This window comes from Triticum urartu, chromosome 5, assembly GCF_003073215.2.
Source record: "Triticum urartu cultivar G1812 chromosome 5, Tu2.1, whole genome shotgun sequence".
Classification (NCBI taxonomy): Eukaryota; Viridiplantae; Streptophyta; class Magnoliopsida; order Poales; family Poaceae; genus Triticum; species Triticum urartu.
Window position 1 is genome coordinate 316576275 of NC_053026.1, and position 23249 is coordinate 316599523.

The 23249-nt window shown below is 43.4% G+C and overlaps 1 protein-coding gene across 1 annotated transcript; it reads right to left on the reverse strand.

Moving 5' to 3' along the window:
• Positions 1 to 2580: 2580 nt before the first annotated feature.
• Positions 2581 to 9874, reverse strand: LOC125508782. The gene is made up of 14 exons (XM_048673578.1): positions 9521 to 9874; positions 9074 to 9173; positions 8844 to 8971; positions 8514 to 8673; positions 8275 to 8387; positions 7219 to 7302; positions 7095 to 7143; positions 6918 to 7009; positions 6397 to 6526; positions 6181 to 6257; positions 4573 to 6110; positions 3900 to 4295; positions 3084 to 3817; positions 2581 to 2923 (listed from the first exon to the last, which is right to left on the reverse strand). Coding segments are annotated over exons 1-13 (3411 nt in total). The 5' UTR covers positions 9523 to 9874; the 3' UTR covers positions 2581 to 2923; positions 3084 to 3275.
• Between the last annotated feature and the right edge of the window lie 13375 nt (positions 9875 to 23249).

The following is a 23249-nucleotide window of genomic DNA, read 5'->3' on the forward strand; positions in this document are numbered from 1 at the left end:
TCTCACAAATGACTCCTATCAGGGCATCCGAGAATTCTTGAATGAGGTCTGCTTCTGTTTTAGCCTTGTTTATGTTTCTACTCCAAGTGGAGCTCTATGGCAGTACATACCTTTTTCACCGTTGAAGAGATAAACACAGCATGTTTACTTGTTGCTGATTTTAGTATGGCTTGGTAGATCGACACCCTGTTGTGGAGCAAGAACCTGATATGCCATGCTGTTTTTTTCTTAATCTAATGACCTGTTAATGTGCTGCGAGCATGAGACAGTTTTTGCCTCAATTATACTTTATAGTCTTAGCTTAGATCAGTCAGATATAATCCTTCTCTATGTTTCTGCAATTTCGGTGCCTGGCGCTTGCCTTTTGAAATATCCTTGCATTCTATGTCTACACATCCCTCTTGTAGTCTGCTGTAAAGGTCTACTGAACATCCATGTCATGATATGGTTGCACCATTGCATGCAAGATGTACCATATGCTCATGCATTTCTTTTCTTCCAGATGTTGTCCTGATGAGTTAGCTGGCTTATCGTTTCAGGTGGCGTTGCTTTCGAGAATACATCATAGGAACTTGGTAACCTTCCTTGGTTACAGTCAACAAGACGGGAAGAACATACTTGTGTACGAGTTCATGCACAACGGAACACTAAAAGAGCACCTTCGTGGTGAGTGCCCTTAGCTGATGTTAAATTTGTTTGCTGGGATCAACAGCATACTGTTGGCATATGCACATAATGTTTCTTTAGCGGCAAAACTTTGTCTGGGCAGCTGTATTTAGGACCTTTTACCACATGTTTAGTTGGTTGACCTCAAACTTGTACTCGGGTCAGCTTCTTTTTAAGGATAGATCAGCTTTTTGTTCTGTGTGGACAGGCCGCCAGGCCTGACATTGCTGATTTTTGCCCTTAAACCAAAAGTTGCCATGAACCATTAAGAAATTCCAGTAGTACACAGAAAATTTAGTCTTTTTAAGTATCTGAATTTCTATTCTTCACTCTTGGTCCGCAGGACCGACATGAACTGTTAGATTAATGTCCTCTTTACTCCACAGAATAGAATAACATATAAAATATTAAACCTCTGAATTCTGATGATGTTCACAGGAGGACCTAATGATGTGAAAATAACTAGCTGGGTTAAGCGCCTTGAGATAGCAGAAGATGCTGCGAAAGGTCTGCCTCAGTTTCCCTCCTACTCTTCTACTAGTATGCAATCTGAAGATTCTGAATCTCTCTTTTTTTGTCTTGAACATTGCAAATATCAGGTATAGAGTACCTCCATACGGGATGCTCTCCAACCATAATTCACAGAGATGTTAAGAGTAGCAACATTTTACTTGACAAGAACATGCGGGCAAAAGTCGCAGACTTCGGCCTATCAAAACCTGCAGTCGATGGGTCTCATGTATCAAGCATAGTTCGTGGGACGGTTGGGTATCTTGATCCAGAGTAAGACCATCTTTCCTGAGCTCATAGTGTTTGTTTACTTTCCCATGGTTTAGTGATTTGAAGTGTTTGCTATCCTGGTAGCATCTGAGTTATAATTTTCCTTTTCTTTTTTTGATGGCGACGAGTAGGTACTACATCTCCCAGCAGCTAACCGAGAAGAGTGACATATACAGTTTTGGTGTCATCCTACTTGAGCTAATCTCTGGCCACGAGCCGATCTCTAGTGATAACTTTGGGCTCAACTGCCGTAACATTGTGGCGTGGGTAAGTATCTTGCAATCTGTTAGCTTTCTGCATGGTTTAAGCTGATATTGATGAGCAATGCTGCCAATGAATGAACTGGAATTGGCAGGCTAGGTCGCACATTGAGAGTGGGAACATTGACGCCATCATTGATGCATCACTGGATACCGGCTACGACCTGCAGTCGGTGTGGAAGATCGCGGAGGTGGGCATCATGTGCGTGAAGCCAAAGGGCGCGCAGAGGCCAACCATCTCCGAGGTGCTCAAAGAGATCCAGGATGCCATCGCCATCGAGGTGCAGCGGGAGGCACCCCAAGTCCAGCAGCTCATGTCCAAGAGGTCCATGGGTTCTGTCTCGATCAACACCGACAACAGTGTGGATCTGGAGCAGAACGCGTCGTTTGATGAAATGCTCATGCGGCCAGGCCTCAGGTAGAATCAGGATTCATCAGAGACGCTCTTCGTGTAAGCAAGGAGAAGGCAAGGATCACGTGTTAGTTAGGCTTTACTTTTCCTGGTAATGATTTGAAAGCCGTGGATGACATTAGCTTTAGCTTGCACTACAAATTGGGAATTTGATGGTGAAAGATTGGTGATCTGGAACTGTTGCTTTCCTTGTTCTTGTGCTTCATATTGGTTTCAAACTGTTAGGATGTCATCCTTGGTAGGATAGGGGGGACAAGGAGATGGGGCAAATAGAAAACTAGACAGGATGCGGGTTTGCACTCAAGATCACACGCCAAATAAGATGGAACTGCTGGATTCAATTTCATGACGTCAGAGGAATGTTCATCTCAAAACTAACACAGCCATGTCGATTGTTACTAATAAGATGATCCAAAAAGCTTGCTTGAGAACAACACATTACATCTAGTAACAAACATCAAATGTAGTCAAAAACCTTCCTTCAGTTTGATGCCAAACAATTGTCAGTTGAGCTATAGATGATTGTCACATTTGCTTTCAGTTTTTGATTCAACAAACCCCACACCAAAACATGAGCTTTCTATGCACCACAAAAGACCTACCAGCGGCAAGTTACAAATCATGTACAGAGGAGTCTCTCGAATCCCCAAGGCAAGAAAACATTTACACAGCTACGATGGCGAAATAGAACATACACGCTAAACGGTGTCTCTCTTCTCAAGCCAGCTTCCATCGCACCCAAACCATATGTATCCATATACTTCAAGGACCACCTGTTCATGTATGACTTCGCCTAGAAAGGAACCTGATGACCAAGCAAGGGAACAACAAGCGATCATTAATGTGCCGGCACATCCAGCAACGTTCACAATACCACATAAAGCAAAACTATAATTACACAAGGACAAAAAAGGGGACACACACAAGTATATCAAATTGGTGGATAAAATGCAGTAAACACATACCTTGTGCTTGGAAGATCTAGTTCAAACTCAGGATCATGTCGGCACATTTGCATCAACTGCCTTCCAGTAGAACTTTCACGTACCAGCTCATAAGCACAACCATTAGACAAGCACTGTGCAACCAGTTACTTTCAGAACAAGAGACACGCCCAAAATAGACGTGGAGAGGTCAATATTCACCTTCAAAGACAATTAAAGTCCAAAGGTTCTGTTATACATATCATTTGAACCCAGCATGTGAAAGTTGTTAGCTTCAGTTGGATATAACATCCTTGACATGTCCGACATGGGAACATTATTCCCCTGTCTCAAATCACTCCAGCCATCCCAGTGACCATTTGCAAGCTGTGAGTTTCTAGGTTGTTGGAGTGACATCTGTGCATAAGGGGATAGAGAACCATGGTTCTGTGGCAGAAGTCGGGATGTCAGATAATTATCATTCTGAATAGGGTTGAATGCATCTTGAACATGGTCAGTATATCTGAGGTTTTGATGAGAGGGCATGCTCTGCTGCATAAGTAGTTGAAGTCTTGGATCATTATTCGATGTCTGCAATTGTGCTGGAAAAGGAGTGTTTTTCAAATCCAACCCTGAATCACTAACTCCTGGCATCCGCCCTTTGCCCACAGCCAATATAGCAGGATCAATAAATTCTATGTCACTCGTGTGTCTAGATATCTGAGGTTGATACTGATTGGTGTGGCTACCAAAAAGATTATCAAGTAGACGAGTTTCTGCCAAGCATCACAAATGTATGAGAAATTGAAATTATTATTGGTTTTGGAGAAGCAGAAAATATAGGGGGGGTAAACAAACCTGAGAATGTGGAGCCATACGCCTGGTTAGACCCATTCTGGGATGAAAACCCAGCAGAAAACGCAGAAGAAAACCCAGGAGGAATATTGTTAGACCCATCCTGGGATGAAAATCCAGAATTAAATCCACGAGACGGGTTCGACCCAGCCTGAGATGAAAATCCATGAGGGGGATTAGATCCAGCCTGAGATGAAAATCCATGAGGGGGATTAGATCCAGCCTGAGATGGAAATCCCGAAGGATATCCATGAGGGTGATTCAACATATCCTGAGATGAGAATCCTGAAGAAAATCCAGGTGGGGGATTCAACCCGTCCTGAGATGAAAATCCAGGAGGTGGGACTCTAGCTGGTGCCGCGAATCCAGGAGGTGCAGATATTTTAGACCTTGAAGACCCTGCGAATGAAATACATCAGCAACGAGCCATTGCACATATAAAAATCACAAATATAATATATGGTATTACCGATAATCAATAACCTATTTTCATGAGTTGCAATGTTTACCATGCTCAATGAAAAATACTGCAGTGCACAATGTATATTCCTTTAATATGCAAGTGACAACATTTGAAATAAATCAAAATACAAATCTATTAGAAAGAACTTCCAACTGCAGCACAAAAATACTTTCCTGTTCAGTGAAATACAGAATACGCAAGTATCATACTCACCAGCAGTTGCTATATCTGACATAGCAAGAGGATTGCTCTTTGAAAAATCTTCCTCCGGCGATTGGAATGCAACACCATTCTGATAGCTGTTGCCATGAGAATTCTGGGATAGCAAGCTAAAATTCTGATCAGTGCCACAATTTCTGAAAGATGAATCTTGGAAGTTCTGTTGGTTATCCTGTCTAGCAAACGAAAATCTAGACTCATTACTGGTGCCTTTTGATTTCCATGAAGGTGCGTTGAAAAGTGCATCGTTCTTTTCAGATTCATTAAGCATCTTAACAAAATTGTTCGCAGTTGAATACGACTCATCCCATGGATCAAACTCCAAAGACAATATATCAGAAATTATGCTGCCCTCGTCTTTATTTCCACTTACAGCGTTGCCAAAACTGCCTATGTTATCATTTCTTGCTGCATCCAGTGCTCTATGCTGGTGGTTTCGCATACCAGAATGTTCAGAAACCATATCAGGTGTATACATAGGTCCTAGCCCCTCACGACGTCCATTCAACATGGTAGAAGCATTTTCAGTTGAAGATAACCTGGTTTGCAGCATGGTGCCAGAAGTTCTACCATCACTTGTCGAAGTAGGGTTAATTTCTTTATCATTCCACAAAGAAATATGTGATGTGTTAGCAGTGGCATGGGGTTTATCAGTGGCCACAGAAGAATTCCATATGTCATTCAAAGGAGAAGCCACACGACAACTTTGCAGCTCTGAGCTCCAGTCAAGATGCTTATCAGAACTAGATTGACAAGAAAGTACAGGGTCCTTATTTTCTGATGATGAAAGCCCAGCAAGCTTCAAATGAGATTGTTCCTTCTTCAAACTTTGACTTAAAGGCACCACGGCGGAAGTGTTGGGAACTGCACCCAGCTGTTGGTTTTCTTCCATACTATGAACTGTATCTTTGCTATCTAAAGTTACTGAAGTTACCCCAACAGACAACTTCTCGACTTCTGTGTCCCCAGGTCTACTCTCACCCTCATCCCTCTTTAAAACAGAACCAGATATTGCTGAATGTGGCACACAATCTGCAAGATTTTGCTTGGAACTGTTTACGGCTTCGCCATTCTTTGGTGATGTTGATGACTTAGACCCAATCTGGCCCGGTTCCGTTGGTTTTGAGGATGCTGAAGGAATAAACTTTCCATTTACAACTTGCTTTTCCTCACTTCCTTTTGAAGTCTCATCTGATGCTACAACTTCATCATCATTCCAGGCTGAAGGTATTGTAGAAAAGTCTATGTCCAACGAAGACTCCAATGATGTCACAGCTTGGGTTTCCTTTGCAATACCAGGTCTATATGGCTTCAAGGTTTTAGACAAACTATCTCGTTCTGATACTTGCCGTCCTTCAGTCATTTTCAGTACTGTGCTTGTATCATCATTCCATGAAGAAGGTAGTCTTGAATTCGAAATCATAGAAGAACTTGAAAGTGAATTACTATGCGCCTCTGCTTTTGATTTAGTAAGAGATTGTGAGGACGCCACCTCAGTCGCGGTTGTCCGTGTGTTCAAATCACGATGCCCCCTGTACACACCCAAATTTAGCAATACAATGCATTTTAAATGTGGCAGAACAGTCTAGGGAGGAAGCATACCATGAAGTAGCTGATGGAAGCGTGGACCTCCCTGAACTACTGTTTGGAGGTGACAGTCTTGACTGGCCTGTGGTATTCTGCAAAGAAAAAGAAGGCCATTAGTGTAGCAACATAGTGTAAACCAACAAAAACAGAATTATCAACAAAATATCTAGGTAGGAAAGCAGAACGAAATCAAGAAAAAATATGTTCTAATGGTCCAATATTAAAACATACAGTTGTTCCATTCTTGATTGTATGTTTGGCTGAAACCACCGCACTGTAAGAGAAATCCTCTGCTGGAGGAGGCAATACAGTTCCTGCACGTCTTTGGGAAACACTAGACGCCATTTGAGGAACCCTACTCCTGATAGAAATATCAGAGAATGAGTTGAAATGACAACTGAATCTACCAATTTAGTTAATTATGTCTAACTGAGACAAGAACTAAAATCAAACTACCAAAAGTAGGTAGTAGTACAACATTAGATATCCAAATCCAAATCCATCGAAAGGCGGAACTTCCTACTAGGCCATTAGTGTAGGGAGAAGCCAAACATTAGACCAGGAGCTTCTTCTAAAATAAAGAGAAATATATATATATATATATATATAGCAAGAATGCAAAATTGCAAATAAAATAAAATATATAAGCATCATATAAGCCAGGATTTGCATGCTTAGAGCAAAACAGACGGAGCAAGCAGAACAAAGAACTGTGGTTCCACATTGCAAGTTAAAAGGAAGTCAAGTGTTACCTGGTATAAGCTGAGATTATCTCATCTTTAGTGAAACTATCCTCCTGACTGCCTACATCATGCAAATAGAGACAATCTGGATTCCCACATGTCTGAGAAAAAAATGACGAAGCACTGAGAAAGATAGCAATAGGTAGAGTACTGGTAAAAGCTGTCGGAATGAAGCATCAATTGTACCATGTTCCGCAGCCATGCATGGCAATATTTCGTGGTGCCAAAGCATGCTCTGCAACAATAGAAAACCATTAGAATAACAATATTGTGCAAAACTGCTAGAGAAGAGACAAGGTATAAGGCTAACCTTAGCACTTTCCCTTCCAAGACAAAATTGTGTACAGCCTGAATACACCGGATGGCCTCTTCTTCTTTGGCATAAGTAATATATCTGAACACATATCACAGTAATAACTAGTGAGCCAGCATTTGAACACATCTAATGGTGTCCACAATTATGGAGAGAATAGGAACCATACATCTGTATTGGTTATCCATTAAGAGTGAGCTACTAAATAGCTCTGAGTAGACATGATGGACAGAGTCCACCAGAGTTTTCACTCGTGGGTCTCCTTATTTTCAGGGAAACTGATGTTTCTTTTAAGCCTTCTTTTGTTTCTAAGAGTTATTAGATATATAAACTGAATAAAGGCGTACTTCATCCAACAGCCTCAAGTTATTTCAAAGTCCATGTTTTCCATATTTTTACAATCATTACGACCATATGACTAGGTACATCAAGCCAGTGCTATATGACTCCTGAGAGAAACATGGAGTACCCAAAAACAAATGTGAAACTTTGTACTCACCGAAGAACGACAATCTACCCTAAAGAAACTGATAGTTTCAGAAGCAATAACTGAACTGGCATCAGTAAACATGGGAAATGTCTCGTCCAAAATAATTTGGTCAGTAAATTCATGCCAAGACTGAAACAGGCACTTCTATATTTATCATAAAAGATTCCTAGATTTTACGACACTAGACAGCTACATCTTTCATGTGGCCTATAAAGCTATCAAATGTTCTTTACACATGCTATAAAATTCTAGCAGCCCTCGGTCAAAATTTAGATTAGATTAGCCTGAAATTGACAGGGTTGTATCAAGGACATGTCATGTTAGAATCGGCGATTATTTTAACTTACTTTTGATGGAAAACCACCTAATATGCAACCAAACTCTCACTTTACTTTCTGAGTCGCATATGAAAAATTATATAGCTGAGGCAGGTATTAAAGGCTACAGGCACCATATAGTACACAAAGGTGGGATAGTAGTCACTCGATATTATCAATGTGATTGTAGCATCGGACAATATGTATGCATATTGAAAAGATCATTAGTGTCGTTTGTAGACATACACGCTGATACCGTTGTTCGTTGATGTCTGCTGGGAAGGAGCCCCAGTTGGACGAGAAACTGAAACCTTCAAAACCTTTCCATACTGACCAAAGTATTCCCTGCGCTCAAGTACCTAAAACAAAGGATAATAGTAATGTTGGCATCAGAGCTACAATTTACAGTGTCACTCGTCCTAACAGAATCCAAATCTTAACTAAGAAAAAAGAATCCAGATGTAAGGAAAGAATAGTGTGCTCACACTCTCATTGCATAAATTTGCAGGTAGCCCAATTATGTAGACCAGGTTTCTCTGGATAACTCTGACACTGGCCAGATGCTTCTTAGCTTCCACAGTCAGTGTCTTTGACTTAACCTTTTGGGTCTTCTGCTTCTTGTCTGTATTTTTATCTGCTACCGTTCTGTATCCATTGAATGAACGTAAGTTGCAAGGCTATCATTGTGATACATGAGGAAAGAGTTTGTGCGTGCTGACTAATCCAGAAAAGGAATCTCCGGTTGATGGCGCAAGCATGGCAGCCCTCGGAGGCAGAGAATGCATATAAAGTGAAAGTTTGAGACGGGGAATTACCTGTCACACGTGGCAGCCATCTTAACAATCCTGTCCTTGTCATAGCGTGTGCGGCAGGCAGGGCAGCGCCCCTCTGTGTCCTCTTTCTCAGCCATGTCAATGATGTGGTGCCAGCACCAGACACAAATCTGCAGAGTTGCACACACACACACACAAAAACAAAACAATGAAAGAGCGTCCTGGTTGTTGCGCAGGCATGGCAGGGTGGGGGTCACTGATGAGGATAGTACCTCGTAGCCACATTTGCAGGGCTTGAGTTGCTGGTCAGTGATGTCCATCTCCTCGGCGCAGAGCGGGCAGGTGCGGTCTCCGTCATCGCTCATCGTCATCCTGCGGTTCCAGCATGGGGAGAACCCACAGAAACGTCAAATTTCCAAGAGGACCAAAAACAAAATCCATATAGCAACAATCCCATGGCTACAGGAAGCCTGAGATCTCGAATATTCACATAAAACGAACGCGTGTGTAAGGTCAATCCGCGGGATTCTAACAAATCGGCCCTCCAATCTATCCGCAAAGCCGTCTAGGGTCCGAAATTCCGAGCTGGATTGCATCGGATTACACATCAAATCAAATTAATAAACGCAGGGGCGGCCTAAATTTCCGATCGAATTGAACCAAATCTGCGCGGAAGATTACGGGGGAATCGCGGGGGAGGAGGGATCAGGCGAACTCACATTGGAGGTGGATCCGATTGGGCGGCGCGATAGGCGAAACCCTAGAGGGGATTGACTGGTCGAGGTCTGGTGGCGGTGGCGGTGGCGGTGGCGGGGGCGGGGCTCTCTCTGATCGAATCAAGCGAACGAGGGAGAGGGGGGGATTGGTGGTGGGCGATGGGTGGTGGATTGGGAGCGAAAAGGTTGGACTTTCGGTGGAGGAAGAGGGAAGTTGAGTCGATGTGTATGTATGTATGCGCTGCGCCGGGCTTGTGTTGGGGAAGGGAAGGGAACACGAAGGAAGGCAAGGAAGGAGATGGCGACGCAAAGCATAGGTAGGGCGGAGAAGGGATTGCCGCACCAAGCACCACCACTCGCTCCCTGGATCGCCTCCTCCTGTGCCCTACCATGTGCCCGCTTCCTTGCCTTCTTTAGGGCTTCCTTTGATTCTCTCCATGATTCAAACCCAAACATAGAAATGGAACTAGATCATGTAGATTGGATGTCATGGTATGTTGAACGTGCAATTGAAGTCATTTTGGTGCAAACGTCACATGAGTTATGTATAAGGAATTAGGTATTTATTATAGTTTTCAACAGAAACAAACGAAAACAACGCATTGGCGGGGACCCATCTAATTTGTTGTTTCCGACCGATTTTTCGCGCCAAATGGTGTTTTTCGGTCTCCGATGCTTTTTCTTATATTTGTCGCCCTCCAACGGATGATTGGTTATATCGGGTTTTCTCTCGGTTGACTAATTGGTGATGTCGGTACGAGGTCGGGGTCGACGAATATTGGTGGCGTCGATGCTATTGAAATTATCATATTTTATATTTATCTTCCTTTCGCTTCATCAGTTTCTTTGAACCTTGTGTGTGTCACCGCCTTCGTGGTTGCTTGTCGCCAGAGAGAATGGAATTGATGGGCATTCGAGATATGGAATTCTTTAACATTTTCTTTCTCGTGGACTTTTCTTTCCCTCTTTATCTCTGGCCTCTTCTCTACAACTTATGTATATTGGGTTTGATGGAATTTCTAGAACCGGAACATAATGATTTTTCTTTCTCCTAGATTTTTTTACAAATTTTTTCTTTCCAAAATGGCAGGATTCCTGCATTCATTAAGAAGAAAAGAATTGCTCAATTAAATGGAAAAAACGAGCAAAAACCAGATTGCTTGGTTAATTATGGAGAACCGGGCGAAAACCATCACAACCGCTGAGCGACACACATAAGATACCCCACGCATACCGCGCCAACGAGGGCCTCATCGAGACAGCACGCGGGTGTCATCGTCATCACTCCTCCACTAGAAGTGTCATTGTCATCCCTAAACCCTAAGCAAACGACTCCAACTTCGTTGTAAACTCAGTCACCTGCGACTAGGCAGCGCGGCTCCGACTTTGAAGGAGAACCATGAATAAGAACTAGGCACGGCCGGCACCACAGAAGATCATCGAACGAACCACCGGTTGCCCGTCATCGTACGCCACCGAGGCCCCCACCGCAGCTTCGACTTCGCAGCAATATACCAGCTGAGGCAATCCTGTAGACACGTCAGAGAAGAGACGACTACCTCAACCATAGTCACGGCTCCAACATTGCTCTCCCCATCATCGTTGCCACAGAAACCTCAACTCCAAAACCACTGTCATCCGCTAATCCCACTCGCCAATACCCAGCTCCAAAGAAGAAGCCCCCAAGGGGGGATACAACACCAAGGCATTGCCATCGTCCGATCAAACAAGATCAAGGGTTTCCCCGGGAGTTGTAGTGATCCGTGCGGGATGGGTGCGGCAACAATACAATGATGCCTCCAAGAAGGTACGCGGTGGCCATCAGCGTTGGTCATGGTCCCGACCATGATAGGGTTTTCACCCAAGCACCCGACACCACCTCATCCGCACATCATCTCACGACGACGCCTGACGGTGTCCTAGATCAGGGGGTGCCAACCTAGTCAGCCCATGTTCCTCGGTCTGGGCTGATGGGCCCTCATTCTTCTCAAGATGGACTCCGAAAGCTGCACGCTGGAGGCAAGATCGAGACTGCATCTACCGAAGACTTGTCGTGTACTCCAAGACTTCCCCTGCCGCCTTCGAGCTGAGATACCGACCATGTAACCCTAGGTACCCTACCTGGTGTGTATATAAAGCCATAGGGTTTAGCTTGTAGAGGGGACATCAACACAATCTCATTCACCTAGCCATAGAGTTGGAACACATCTAACGATCTCGAGGTAGATGAACTATGTACTTGATACATCTCCATCAATATAAACAAGAGCAAGACATAGGGTTTTACCTCCATTAAGAGGGCGCGAACCTTGGTAAACATCGTCTCCTTGTTCCTGTTACCATTTGTCCAAGATCCACGACTCAGGACCCCCTACCCCGAGGTCTGCCGGTTTTCACACTGACACTAGTGCTTTATTGAGAGTTACAATGTGAGATCGACAGAAGGATCGATGGGGTCGTCGTTTAACGACTCCAAACTCACGGGCATGACTCCCATGACCGGAGCTCCCGTCACAAAAACACATTTCCTCCTTCACGAGCTTGAGGTGACCCACGCCCCCTCTCTGCCCCTGTCGAACCCTCCTTCAAGGATGAAGGGCTGAGGTACTTTTTAGAAAGTGACTTAGACAACGGTTGGCAAGAAGCAACCGAAGAAACTGATATCTGAATCAGCTCGGCCAAGCCGCGGGGCACAAACTTGACACGGGATGATGATGCTAGGGCTTCGGGCCCGCGATCCCTAGAGATCGAAACTCACCCGCCCACCTCCCACATCGAGTATCGCCCTGATCACTCAGGCCCTCCAGATGTCTGGGATCTGGCTTACATACAACAATTCCCCGACGAGACAATCAGACAGTTATGGGCCAGGTTCTTATCTACCAAAAAACAAGATACCAAACTACGAGGACTCGGATATCATAACAACCTTCCAGCGCGGATGCAAGGATAAAGGCGTTTCAAACGCCCTCGCTCACCGCTACGTCCAGACACTCCCAGAATTGTCTGATTGGGTGTCCAGATTTTGCACCATCGAAGATGCTTGGCTAGCTGGGGAAAGCACATATTCGATCTGTGAACACAATTCAAAATGCGACAGAACCGCACCTCGACGCGAGTCCATTAAGCAAAACGAACTAGCCGAGAGGACCTCGGAAGAAGAAGAAAACCTCTGGCTACCCCAGGACTACCCTTGATGGCCTCCTAGATAAACCATGCCCAATACATGATATTCTGCTTAATTTCTGCCCAACTCACAGCCTTCACGACTGTTGGGTGGTGAGGCAAGTGGCTAAAGGAGGGCCCGCCCTTTTGGCACGCACCTCCAGCTACGCAGAATAGTCCTCGGACGAAGACGAGGTCATGATGATTTATGAGACCTTCGCGTCCAACAACCAGCGTAAACGAGCCATGTGGGAAATCAATTATATCCGACAGGTGCCAACACGGGGCACGTGGATAGACACGCCGATCACCTTAGATCATAAAGATTAGCCGAGGTTGACTCCGAATAGGTGCCCCGCCGCACTGGTACTCAACCCAATTGCGGGAAGCTGCCAGCTTCGGAAGGTACTTATGGACGGAGGCAGCAGCTTAAATCTGATATATATATATTGTTACTATTCATCTTCCAGGGTGCAGAATAAGTTATTCTTCACCCGAGGTAATCTTACGATCGCTTCCTAAATAAATTACGTTTAGAATATAAATAGTTACATGCATAGTGATTCAATATGTAAAATTTGATATAAAAAACAAAAATATAGATTATAAGACCATAAAAATCACATTTTATGTATGTTTTACACTATGTTTTTACCCTCGTAATTTTACGTAACATAAAATATTTTTTACGGCGAGTACATACTTTCTTACGTTCTCTTTTTATGTATGAAATAAGACAAAATTTACGAAACGTAAAAATACGGTGCATTGATGTCAAAATAGAGAGGGGGTGAAAAATAACTATTCCTTGCCCAGGGTGACGAATAGCGCGACTATATATATATATATATATATATATATATATATATATATATATATATATATATATATGCATGCACTCTGGACAAAATGCACATCGATAAATCACGCATAGAACGGAGTGGTACCATCTTTAAAGGTATAACTAGATCATTGATGGCGCGCGTTGCGGCGCCCGTCCATTTTTGCGCCTTAGTATTAAAGATTGATACCATTATATGGAGTGAAATACAAAAACTCGTCATGTTAAATTAAATTAACAGGTCTATTAATTCCATGGCGTAGCCTTGCGATGCCAAAATTCAAAATTGTAATGCTATATAGAGAACTTCCCCTTCAATTGAAGATAGAATAGACAAATGAATCCAGGAAAAAAACATCACTTTTCAATATTATTATTTACTCCATTAACAAACTTGACTACATTATCCGTGATACAATTTTCAATGGGTCAAAAATCAAATGCCTAACTCAAAACAGAAATTTCTCATGCCTTAGATCATACATTGGCACTTTGGCAGCTTTATGTCACACATGAGCTTATTTTCCACAACTACATGATACGTAGGGAAGCAGATTTATTAGTGGGAATTCGCTGTTTTGAGACTCAATGTATATGCCTACATGTATACGTGCTTGTGTTGATAAAGTATGATACCTTTCCATATGTTAATGGTGGAGAGATATTACCTACTTGGGCAAAGAATTGCAGTTCAACAGTTATGGTGAGAATTCAATAAACACAAGATACATGTTGTAAGTGCATCTAGTGCCACCCCTAGTTGGTTTTGGAGTATTGACGACAAACCTAGTTGAGGGACTAATGTGTTTGTGAGAATTACAGGAAAACACAGGTAGAAGTCCCTCATTGATTCGGTTTTACTACCAGAGATGACCCCTAAAAATGTACGAAGACATTGAAGACAATGGTGGTTTATGAAGATATTCACATTGAAGACAATGACATGAGAAGACTCCATATGAAGCTTTTGGAACTCGAAGACCTAGATCCTTCGTAGTTTTATTTCATTCATGTTGTGTCATAGGAACCACCGTACTGTTAAGTGGGGTCGAAGAGAACCAGTCAGAATGATCGAAGTGATGCCTAATTCAAATCCCATGTCTTCGAGCGAAGACTTTGAGAGAAAATCTTGTCCAGAGTCAGACAAGTCAGCTTTACTTGTAGCCCAAGTAAAGTTGCCGTGTGAGTTCAAAATTCGACCGTTGGTACACGTGTCAGTTCCTTAGTGACCCAGGGTCATTTCGGACAGATCAGGTCGGGTTGCCAAGTGGCTATAAATAGTCCACCCCCCACAACCATAAACGGTTGGCTGCTCAGATTTCAGTGCACGGCTTTTGTCGTTTGAGAGCAACCCACCTCGAAGCCTTTGAAAGAAAAATTCCAGTGAGGAGAAAAGCCCTAACCACCCAGAGCCAGAGTAAATTGGGCATCACTTAAGTCTTCGTGTCTGTGTGATCTGAAGACTTATTACACTTGAGGACTGTGCATCCTCCAGACGGTTAGGCGTCGCGTTCTGAGCATCCAAGAGAAATTGTGGATTGCCGGTGAACGAAGTCTGTGAAGGTTTGGGAGTCTACCTTGAAGACTTACCAGAGTGATTGGGCGAGGTCTGTGTGGACCTTAGCTCAAGGAGAAAACGGTGAGGACTGGGTGTCTTGGACTAAGTGTCCTTGACTGGGTGTCCGGGACTGTGTGTCCTTTGGTTTAAATACCTAGCCGCTCCAACCAGACGTACAGTTGTCACAGCAACTGGAACTGGTCCAACAAATCATTGTCTTCAACGTGTCACTGGTTTCATCTTCACTTCCTTTTACTTACAGTTTTTCATTGTGAAGCCATTACATGCCTACTTTACCGTTTGTCTTCACAACATGAATGTATGATCTGTTTGGCTTCATAACTTCTTCCTACCTGATCCTTATTACACTGAAGCTGTTTGTCACTGCGCTTTCACTCTATTGAATACATGACCATGGCTGGCCTAGTGTAATCTAACTTCCGCTGCATAGTAATAGGCATAATCTTCACTGTTTGTCTTCATAACTCTCACGTTTTGAAGACTTTCATAAAAATCGCCTATTCACCCCCCCCTCTAGTCGATATAACGCACTTTCAATTGGTATCAGAGCAAGGTGCTCCCTTGTTCTGTGTGATTCGGTTTAACCACCTGGAGTTTTAGCTATGTCGACTGCAGGGATAATCAAAGTCTCCGCTGCTTGTCCCGTCTTCGATGGAACTGAATATCCCTACTGGAAGAATAAGATGCGCATGCATCTTGAAGCCATTGACGTCGACCTATGGTATGTCGTCGAAAACGGCGTTCCCAAGGCTGGAGAAGGTGTCACTGCTGCTGATGTCAAGAAGTTCATTCAACTGGACTCTACTGCCAAGAATATCATCTGTGGTCATCTGAGCAAAGGACAGTATGGCCGTGTGAGTGCCTTGAAGACATCCAAACTGGTCTGGGATTGGCTTTCCAAAGTTAATGAAGGCATATCAACCCAGAGAGATCAAAGAATCAGTGTCCTTCGCAATCTCTTCAACCGCTTCAAACGAAATGACAATGAGAATGTCCAGCACACCTTTGATCGGCTCACTGACATCACAAATGAGCTTCAAGCCCTCGGCGCTACTGAGATCACCAAACATGAAATCGTCAAGACGCTACTGAGATCACTTGATAGTTCATTTGATATTCTGGCCCTGATGATTCAAGAACGTCCTGATTTCAAGACACTCGATCCGTCTGACATACTTGAGAGGCTCAACACACATGAGTTTCAGCTTTCTGAGAAAAGAGATATCTACGGTCCAAACTATGGGCGAACTCGTGCCTTGAAGGCAAAAGCTGTCTCCTCATCTGAAGAAGAATCTGACTGCAGTTCTGATGATCCTGAAGACATTGGAAGAGAACTTGCAATGCTAGTGAAGAAGTTCCAAAAATTCACTAAGAAGAAAGGCTTCAGGAAATCTTCACGATCAAGCTCAAGGAATGATGAAGCTTCTGCTCATGACTACAAGAAGAAAACATGTCACAAGTGCAAGAAAACTGGACACTTCATCTCTGAGTGTCCACAGTGGGACAATGAGAACAGAAGGAAGAAGAAGAGCAAGGAATATGATTCTGACGACAAGAAGAAGAAGAAATAGTCAAAGTCTTCTTCCAAAACTTCATCAAAGTCCTCATCACACAAGAAGAGCTCATCTGGCAAGGCACGTGCGTTTGTTGGAAAGGAGATGGATTCAGAGGAGGAGTCCGCATCTGAGGAGGCAGAGGTGGAGTCTGAGGAGGAGTCTGATTCTGGCATTGCGAGTCTGGCTACAGCATACGTCGCCAAGTCCATCTTCAATACTGAAGACAATGACTGCATCACCGACACCGACGCAAATGACAAGAACGACTCCACTCCTACCTACTGCTTCATGGCACGCGGTGCCAAGGTAAACACACGCACTACTCGCTATGAAACATCTAGTGACGATGACTCTGAATGTGATTCAAAACCTAGCTACAAAACACTTGCTAAAATTGCAACTGAACAACAGAAAGCTATGGAACATATTCAAAAATTGTTAGACAGAAGCGATGATCTGTTGGGTGCTGAAATGACTCGATCTGAATCCTTAATTGAAGACATAAAAAACCTTCACGTTAAGTATCAGAAACTTGAAGATCGTCATGATACTCTCTCAACAACTCATGAAAAGCTTTCCTATGATTATCTTCAAAGGAAGTAAGAACTTGAGAAATTGAGGGTGGCTCATGAAGATCTTCAAAAGGAAAACGAGTCACTTCGGCTGAACAGATCAGTCCCGCTCAGGAAGGATTTGAACCACCATGTCTTAAATGCATTGAGCGTGATAATGCTGATTCTGTTGCTGAATGTTCCACTGCTACTACTGTTCCAATATCTTCAATTGTTGATGTGGCAACTAACCCCTCTGCTGAGGATACCACTGCTATTGCTGATGAGAATGCTAGGTTGAAGACATTGCTTGAAACAGAGATGTACAAAAGTCTGAAAGGGCATCAAACATTATGTGATGTCCTTAAGAAGCAGATTCTGAACCGAAACCCTAGGAAAGAGGGTGTTGGGTTCGTGAGGAAAATCAATGCAGATGGCTCTTACTGGAAACCTGAGCAGTACCCCAAAACTACATGGGTTGCTGCAAAGGAACTTTCAGCAGATCCATCCAATCTGTCTGGCTTCACTTGTGCTAACCCAATTATCATTGATGAATCCTTTGATGCAAACTATAAATTGTTTAAGAATCAGAATGATGAAGTGTTTGCCAGGTACATTGGTACTAACTGCAGGAATGGACCGCCTATGAAGAAGATCTGGGTTCCGAAAACATGTCTGGAAAATCTTCCTGTGAATGTCTTCATGACACCTCACTTGAAGAAGACAAACCTCAGACCAAAGGCTTCATATGGTCCAAATGCTTCATACAAACAGGGGACTCACCTGAGTCGCACTAACGCAAATGTTTTGCAGGGGTACCATACTCAGGCATATGAATATGAGAGTGGTTCATTGAACCGTCATGTTCATATGACCAAAAATTATTCTGCTTATTCCTATGAGTATTATTGTCCACCTGCTAGACTGTTTGCTAAGGTTTCAAAGCCAAAATTCTCAGATGCTGCACTTAGACTTATAGCTTCTAAGCCACCCTTGAAGATGTGGGTGGTTAAAAAAGTTTAACTCTCCTTTGCAGGGAAAGGTCTCCAGCACAAAAACAAAATCTTCTGATGCTATTGCTGGAGACCATAAAAATCTTGTGGGGCGCAAGATAAAATGCCCAAATGGCATCATTATGTACTTCGTTCCTGAATCGCATGCTACTCTCCCCATTAGTCCTAATCTGGATCTAAGTTTTCATAACCCACTGGTTCGTCAAATGTTTATGCTTCACAACACTCTTCGTGAAGCCTATCCCCCTAACTGCACTGTAGGGTACGATACCAGCGACTTCAAAGTCTTCAGAATGGATTATTGACAGTGGGTGTACAAATCACATGACTGGCAGAAGAAGCCTTCTTATGGACTCAACTTTACGTCCATCCAACAAGAGCCACATTACATTCGCTGACACTAGTAAAAGTAAGGTATTGGGTCTAGGTAGAGTTGCAATCTCAAAGGATCAACACATGGATAAAGTCATGCTTGTTGAATCCCTTGGCTTCAACTTAATGTCTGTCTCAATGCTTTACGATTTGAATATGATTGTAATGTTTGGCAAATATCGCTGCCTGGTGCTAATGGAATCTGACAAATCTCTAGTGTTTGAAGGGTATAGGAAAGGTGATTTGTATGTGGTAGATTTCTCAGCAGGGCCACAACTTGCAGTATGTCTTCTTGCAAAAGTTTCAGAATGCTGGCTTTGGCATCGAAGGCTTGGGCATGCTGGCATGAGGAACCTCCACACCCTTGCGAAGAAAAAGCTCGTCATAGGCATCGAAGGCGTCAAGTTCAAGAAAGATCACTTATGCGGTGCCTGTGAAGCAGGGAAGATGACAAGGGCAAAACATCCTTCGAAGACAATCATGACCACTACTCAACCCTTCGAACTGCTTCACATGGATCTTTTCGGTCCCACTCACTACTCAACTTTTACCACTTCTGCATGCCTCTACGGCTTCGTAATTGTTGATGATTATTCTAGATATACTTGGGTGCACATAATCCTTTACAAGACTGAAGTGCAGGATGTCTTCAGACGCTTCGCAAATCGAGCTATGAACAATTTTGGCGCCAAGATAAAGCACATCAGAAGTGACAATGGCACTGAATTCAAGAACACTGGCCTTGATACATATCTGGACACCTTGGGCATCACACATGAATTCTCAGCTCCATACACGCCACAGCAGAATGGCGTCGTCGAACGCAAGAACAGAACACTCATTGAGATGGCCAGAACAATGCTAGATGAATACAAGACTCCAAGAAAATTCTGGACTGAAGCCATTGATACTGCATGCCATACAATCAATCGTGTTTATCTTCACAAGCTTCTGAACAAGACATCCTATGAACTCCTAACTGGCAAGAAGCCAAATGTCAGTTATTTCAGAGTATTTGGCGCAAAATGCTGGATCAAGGACCCACACCACACCTTAAAGTTTGCACCAAAAGCACATGAAGGCTTCATGCTTGGATATGGAAAGGATTCGCACTCCTACAGAGTCTTCAATCTCTTCCACTACAAAGTAATTGAAACAGTGGATGTGCGATTTGATGAAACCAATGGATCACAAAGAGAGCAATTGCCAAATGTGCTAGATGAAGTTCCAGCAAATGAATCAATCAAGCTTATGGGAACTGGAGAAATTGTACCTTCTGAAGCTCAACCTGAAAAAGAACTTATCATCTCAGCACCTGATCCACATGAAGACAATGCTCAGCCTGAAGATATACCTTCAAATGACCACATAGATCAGCAAGAGCAAAGTCTTCGCCCCACACACCCTCGTGTTGCAAATGAAGTACAAATTGACAAAATACTTGACAGCATCAATGCACCTGGTCCACTCACTCGTTCAAGGGCAACTCAGCTAACAAACTTCTGTGGGCATTTCACATTCGTCTCAATATCAGAACCCAAGAAAGTTGAAGAAGCCTTCATGGAACCTGAATGGATTCAAGCTATGCAAGAAGAGCTTCAACAGTTTGAGCTGAATAATGTATGGGAACTGGTTAAGCGTCCTGATCCACGGAAGCACAACATAATAGGCACCAAATGGATATACTGCAACAAGCAAGATGAGCATGGTCAAGTTGTCAGAAACAAAGCTCGTCTAGTTGCTCAAGGATATACTCAAGTGGAGGGCATTGACTTCGATGAAACATTTGCTCCTGTGGCTAGGCTTGAAGCCATACGCATACTGCTGGCCTATGCAAATCATCATAACATACTTCTATATCAAATGGATGTGAAAAGTGCCTTTCTCAATGGCAAGATTGAAGAAGAAGTGTATGTTGCACAACCACCTGGCTTTGAAAATCCAAAACATCCTGATATGGTATACAAGCTCAACAAGGCACTGTATGGCCTCAAACAAGCCCCCAGGGCCTGGTATGATACACTCAAGTACTTTCTGAAGAGCAAAGGCTTCATACCTGGTTCCCTGGATCCCACTCTTTTCACGAAGACATATAATGGTGAACTGTTTGTGTGCCAAATATATGTGGATGACATTATCTTCGGCTGCACCAATCAGAAGTATAGTGAAGAGTTTGGATACATGATGCAAGAGCAATATCAGATGTCCATGATGGGGAGCTGAAGTTCTTTCTCGGTCTTCAAATACGGCAACAACGCAACGGCATCTTCATATCTCAAGAGAAATATCTTAAAGAGTGCCTGAAGAAGTTCGGTATGCAAGACTGCAAAGGCTTCACAACACCAATGCCAGCCAAGCATCATCTGGGTCCCGACGACAATGGTAAAGAGTTCGATCAAAAGGTATACCGCTCCATGATTGGGTCTTTGCTTTATTTATGTGCATCTAGGCCAGATATCATGCTTAGTGTTTGCATGTGTGCTCGATTTCAAGCGACACCAAAGGAGTCGCATCACTTAGCTGTGAAGCGAATTCTTCGATATTTGGCTCACACCCCAACTCTAGGATTATGGTATCCAAAGGGCTCAGAGTTTGATCTGGTTGGATTTTCGGATGCTGATTATGCTGGTGACAAAGTTGATCGCAAGTCTACATCAGGCACATGTCACTTTCTGGGACGATCACTTGTATGTTGGTCTTCAAAGAAGCAGAACTGTGTATCACTCTCCACTGCTGAATCTGAATACATTGCTGCTGGATCTTGCTGCGCTCAGCTTCTGTGGATGAAGCAAACACTCAAGGATTATGGCATTCATCTGAAGCAAGTGCCACTTTACTGCGACAATGAAAGCGCCATCAATATTGCCAACAACCCAGTTCAGCACTCGAAGACAAAGCACATTGAAATTCGTCATCACTTTCTCAGAGATCATGTTGTGAAGGAAGACATTGATATCATACACGTCAACACTGAAGAGCAATTGGCAGATATCTTCACAAAGCCCTTGGATGAGAAGAGATTTTGCAAGTTACGGTGTGAGCTAAATATCTTGGAATCCTCAAATGTCCTGTGATCAGGCACACATCCTAACACTTAAGCATATTGATGACTTAGATGTGCAACACACGAAGTAGCGTATATCTTCAAACAATGAAGACATACATTCTAAGTGTGAATACATTAATGTGGAATTTGACTTCGGAGCGCCACGATAATTGTGCGCTGTGTCTGGGTCTAATACTTCCTATACGGTGGGTAACGCCACCACCAAACGTTCCATTTTGAAGCGTTTCTCTCATGGCGTTACCTCTCAATGTCTTCACAATTGGTTTGGTTTCATTCTCAATATGTCTTCATGATTATCTTCACTGCGTTGATTATATGGATATATATGTACTGATGTTCTGTCCTCTACAGCATTCACTTATAGCTATGTCTTCTTGGTTGAATCTTTTAAACTAAGTGAATGTGATCGGACCCTAACCTCTCTATGCTTTCTATCTCAAACTCTATCTCTCCAAGTCATATGCATTCTGTTGAAACTGTCGAATGTCTTCACTGTGTCCTTGTCAGCCGAAGACATTAAGACAACCATAAAAGTCCGTTTTTAATGCTCATTCCTCCACATAAGATCCGGAGAAGCAGGAACGACCGTCCGACAATTTAGGCGTGCGTGGGACATGGAACAAATCCCAATCTTCCTCTAACTGGCCACGCGTGCCTCAAATGCGAACCGCCAGGGGTACCTGCGTAATAGCGCAGTGCCGCCTCTATCCCTATAAATACACGATTCACTGCGGTCATTATCTCCTTCTTCCACCCTCGCACGAACCCTAGCGCCACCGCTAGCACTCGACGACGCCGGCGACGAAGCGCTTCACTGCCGCAACCTCTCCGACGCCGTTTTCACGCCGACAGCGGACATCACTCTCTCCGTCGTCGCCGTAGGTGTCTTCCGTCGCCAAGTTAGGGCACGGAGGATCGAACTGCTCGTCTCAACTCTCACTTCGTCTAGCAGTTCCAAGTGTGGTAAATAAAACCTCTTTTTACAGCTTCTTTTGATCCTACAGTTCAGTCACTTTCTGCCATAAGAAGTTTCTCTTCACACCAGTTAAATCTCTCGCTGCATCTCATAACATGCCTAGTATATTCACTTGTGCTTCATAAAGTAGTTAGATTCCTCATTTGTACTGATCTATGGGTTCGTACAAATCTGGAACCAACTTCTTATCTATAAGTGAATGTCTTCGCATAATGAGGTCAATGTCTTCTAAACCGATTTATCTTCAAAATCTTCTGAGAATGCATATGACCTCTTCCCCTTCCCTCGCACCTTAATGCTGTCACAGGTACATGTCCGTGGGAGAATCCTTTGGTTCTCATAGTCTGCATTCATTTGCAGAGTACTTGCAGCATCACATCAACTCGCCTGAAGCCAGTTCTTGTAAAAGGAAGCCTTTGAAGCCTTTGAACATCTTGAAGCCTTCCAAGTTATTCATGGCTTCAGAAACAGCAACAAGGAAGGGAGGCAGACAGCGACGTGGTGAAACGTCCAAAGATCTGCCTGATGAATTGGCAGAGATGTACAAAACTGATCCTGAAGAAAGCTATGGTCAGCGCAAGACACGAATCCAATGGATTCGAAGATAGTGGG